We start from the raw sequence: 4,532 nt of genomic DNA on the forward strand, positions 1-4,532 counted from the left end.
TGGGGGGGAGTGGGAAGGGAAGGGAAAACCTAAAATAATTGACGTAAAAATTGGCTCTCTTTTCTGCCGTAAAAAAAAACCTTTTGAGTTCTTTTACCGGTGTAGCTTCTGAGTCAAGAAGACAATTTACTCTGGGTGTGTCTCATAACATCTTTAATGGTTACAATGCATTATCTTCTACACGTTACAGCATTGTACTAGTGAGAAATTCTCGGCATCTTTTCAAGGTACGTTGATGTCTTCCAGGTCGATCTCGTGGTGGAACTTGTAAAGACATTTGCGGCTTGACCCATGGTTCTGTATGGAGAACAGAAATCCCTTCTCATCCACGGCCATTCCAAACATTTGGATGTCGCATCCTTTGTTCCATTCTCTTATGTAGTGCCGCTTGCCATCGTAGGTACGTTGATACACTCCACAGACGCTATTAGAAAAAACCTTTCCGCCGGAGGAATAAAAGAGGTTTCTCTTACTGTCCATGGCTATTCCCTTCAATTTATTCATTCTTGAGCGCCCATCGTTTAGCCCCCACTCCGCATACAGCACCTTGATTTCTGCGATGTCCAAGATCTCGTTCACGTTTCTTGCACTGGAATCAGACGGAACCGCCCCTACGCCATCTCCTACTGTAGCCCTGTTTGTTTTCTCTACTACCCAGTCCCTGCCACTGTTTGAACATCCAAGGTAGTACTGGTGGTCCTTGTAAGTGTTTCTGACTCGTCGGAGATACCAATCGTAGCGACTCCACAAGTCCGGCTCTGGCTTACCATCATTCCAACCACGGTACAATTCATCTGGCATTCTCCAGGTCTCTATGACTCCGTTGTAATCTGCATAGCCAAAACGTTGTCCACAGAAGGCCACGTCTCTAACATCGGCTTTTTTGCGACCAACATCTAACAGTTGAAGCATAGTGTAGTAGTGCTTTATGCTGATGCCGCTTGGTTCTTCGAGATTTCCGCTTATCTTGAACAACATGACCTTGCTTTCGCCTCCGGATAATTTGCTCTGGGCAGCTATTGCCAACAACTTATGTTCTGCTTTGATACTTACGCCAAATGGATGGCAGCTTCCACCGCATTGAGATCCGGGTACAGAGAGGGTCTTGACTACATTCAAGGTGTTCGGGTCAACAACCAAGATATTTTTGGCTGCAGGTTGTGCAACATACAGATAACCAGTGGAGTAGTGTATCGCGTTAGCATTCGTGAACTTACTGCAGTCAGTTTGCACAAGCTGAACAGGAACAAGAGCCAGATCTCTTATATTGAAAAGGAAATCCTGCTGAGGTTTTCTTCTGTCCTCGGCGTGAGGGTCTTTGACAAATTTTGCGCAGAACTTCTCATATTCAGGATCGTTCGACTTCGGCCACCAAGCGCACACTTCAGACATTGTGCTGCTGTAAGATGCTTCATCATTCTTATACTTTAAGGAGGCTGCAAACACAACAGAGGCGTAGCCATCTTCTTGATATCGAAAGAGCTTTCTTATAAAAATCCAAGTCAGTTTGGCTGCCTCTGTCGTAGATTTGCCATCTCTGAGCTGGACATCAAAGTAATGGGTTACCAGTCCCTCCTCGATGACCAGTTTGGGGATGTGGTAAAGTGCTTTTTCCACGTACTCGTCTTTTGATGTCGTCCCAAACACCTCATGGATAAATCGTTGTTGTTTGTCTTTGGCCCGCTGAGAGTAGTCTTCACTCTTTAAGTCTTGAATCACTTCCTTCCTTTGTTGAATGATATTGTCAATGTGTTTGAAGTACCATTTTCGTTTTGATTCCTCCCAAATGTCTTCGACATCATGCCTTACTGAAGTGACATCAGTCTGTATAGCATCCAGTTTTTTCTCCAGCTCTTCGAGCTTTTTGGTGACTTCATCTCCACCACAGACATCTGTAAACGTACATACAGCGCCTTGAATTGCTGAGGCCACGCTTACAACTAAGCCAATAACGCTGAGGGGGTCGACTGCGAATCTCTTCTCTCTCGCTGCTGCGTCACTATTGTCAGCGAGGATCTCATTGCTGAGGATTTTGCATTCCACGTGTGGCCTATTTATGAGCAAAGCCAAAAAAATGAGCAAATGGAGGCTCTCTTTGGCAGCCATTGCACTGGTAGGACCTGCAATCAAAAACACAAAGTGTTGGGAAACTGGATGGCTTATTTTATTAAAATTTATATCAGTGGATGATGCAATTCAAGAGTTTTCATTGGCTTAGCCATCACCTTGCGGTATTTAATCATCATGTTCTGTTACACCATGTTCTGCAAATATGTTAAGCGTGGGCGTCATTACTTGGGGCGTTTTCATCTCAGTTTTCTATATTTTGGGGACGTTTTTAATAAAAAAAAGTTATTTTACTCTGCGCTACGCGCCTCGTTGACTATTTATTTAACAAATAGATTCTATGTTGCCGTGTGTCTGTTCAGTAATAGATCACGTATGACGTCAAAGTGTGCCAAGAACAAAAAGGTGAATGCGAGGCGATAGCTGAGTGTGTCACGCGGATAATAATTGTGAAGAATTCTGACACAACACCCTAACCGTATAGCAAAATCAGTTCATTAATTAATTTTTTCCATTATTGTGCGTACTGGAGGCGCATTGGCCTCATTGTTAGTGCGCTCGTCCCCGGATGGAGCGGTCCGGGTTCGGGCCCTGGCAGGAGAAACTGTGTTGTGTTCTTGGGCAAAATACTTAACTCTCACAGTGCCTCTCTCCACCCAGGAGTATAAATGGGTACCAGCGAATTGTTGGGGAAACCTAACAAATTGCGGGGGAGTGACCTGCGATGGACTAGCATCCCATCCAGGGGAGTAGAAATGCTCCTAGACGCTTAATGCTACAGAAACTGGGATAAGCTCCGGCAGCTATGAGCCAGTCGGCTCCAAGGCTTCACTTTTTTTGTTATGCTTAGGGCACACCCAACAATTTCTTAGGGAATTGTTGTTAGGGAAGTTAAGCAATGACGACGTCGACCCCGAAGACAACGCCTAAAAAAAAAAAAAAAAAATTATATTTTATCTTAATTCGAATTTGCGTTCGCAAATGTCTAGATCTGTTCAGTGCCCTTAAATATGTAACGCCAGCGTTCAATTCCAAGTTAAAATACGAAAAATTGGCCGCCGTCGTTCGCGTTCTCCAAAATACGCAGAACTTAGTCATTTCACGTTGTTGTTGTGTTCCATCAGTGAGAAAAAAAGTTATCGATAATGTAAAGAGAACCTTCGTTGAACTCAGTAGAGCTTGGAACACAGTTGAGGGTAAGCACGACACTTAAACAATACGCTTAATAGAGGAAGAAGGTGAACAAAGTGAACTTATCATGAATCGACGAACTTCAAGAATTGGGAGGCAGCGTGGCCGAGTGGTTAGGGCACGGACTTGAAATCCGGAGGTCGCGGGTTCAAGTCCCGCTATGACCACTAAGCTGGAGTTGTTTCTCGGTAGACCCTAGTTCAAGTCCTCGGTCATGCTTGTTAATAGCCAACTGGTCTGCCTCCCGCCAGTTGGGATTTTTAAGCCTATCACGTTTAGTTGATAAATTTGTTTCCTTCATTTTAAATGGCACGCCTGTGAACTAGCTATAAACAACAACATTTGAACATTTTTTTTTTTGTATAATGAGGCAGCAGCCAGAGAAGCTCAACACGTGAACGAACAGATTCAAATCGAGAAGAAACAGAGAAGAGGCAATCAGAATGGAACAAGAAAGAGTTCAAAATTTGATAGAGCGAATAAACGAGAGAAAAGAAATCAAAAGAAACAATATTTGAAACTCCTAAAAATCTGCACAAAGTCTAATGGAATTACAAAGTAATGATTAAGACCCAGTAGCAGCTTTGCGCAAGACTTCTTAAGATTTAGATACTACGCTACTCGAAATGTGATATTCAATGAAACGATACCGATCAATAAACTGAAGCCTCTTTTACCGATCATAAACTGTAAGAAGCACTTATTTATTTTTTTATTAAAGTTCGCGTTTGAAAAGTGAAAATCGATTAACAAAACTCCAGTAAATCTCGAACAGAACTCGAGTAGATCTCGAAGTGTTTCCGGTCTCAATTCGTGAGATTTCTCCGAAAGCTTCTGAAAAGTCACGGAAAGACTCGCCAACTTACACGACCAGTGATGACATACTGGTGACTGGCTTCAGCCATTAACCACCAAAAAACTATAAAATCATCTTTGAACTAAATTTTATTCCTTAGATCTTAATTCCCGTTTTTAATTAACAATTCCGATACGAGATTCTCAATTTTTGTAAGGAATCACTTTCTTTAAAAGTAAGGGAGCTTCAAGAAACGACGGAGGCGAACGGGAGGTAAAACGTCTCAAAAGGTTTAATGAGCAAAACTGATCGCACGTACGTTATACATTACGGCAAAAAAAAAACAAAAAACAAAAAACAAAAAAACAAAAAAACCAAAAAAAAAAGATAAATTTGTCTAAAGTCAAATTTGTCTGAGGCCAGATTTCTTTAACTTCTGAGTATCCAGCGGGGTTTGAACCCACGACCTTCTAAATAC

General features: G+C 42.3%; 1 protein-coding gene across 1 annotated transcript; it reads right to left on the minus strand.

Moving 5' to 3' along the window:
- On the minus strand, positions 1 to 3,147 carry LOC145470133 (uncharacterized). Its single transcript, XM_081453966.1, has one exon. It carries the CDS (start codon positions 2,104 to 2,106, stop codon positions 223 to 225), a length of 1,884 nt encoding a protein of 627 aa, XP_081310092.1. The 5' UTR covers positions 2,107 to 3,147; the 3' UTR covers positions 1 to 222.
- Positions 3,148 to 4,532: the final 1,385 nt, after the last annotated feature.

The sequence above is a fragment of the Orbicella franksi genome, chromosome 2 (assembly GCF_964199315.1).
Source record: "Orbicella franksi chromosome 2, jaOrbFran1.1, whole genome shotgun sequence".
Lineage (NCBI taxonomy): Eukaryota > Metazoa > Cnidaria > Anthozoa > Scleractinia > Merulinidae > Orbicella > Orbicella franksi.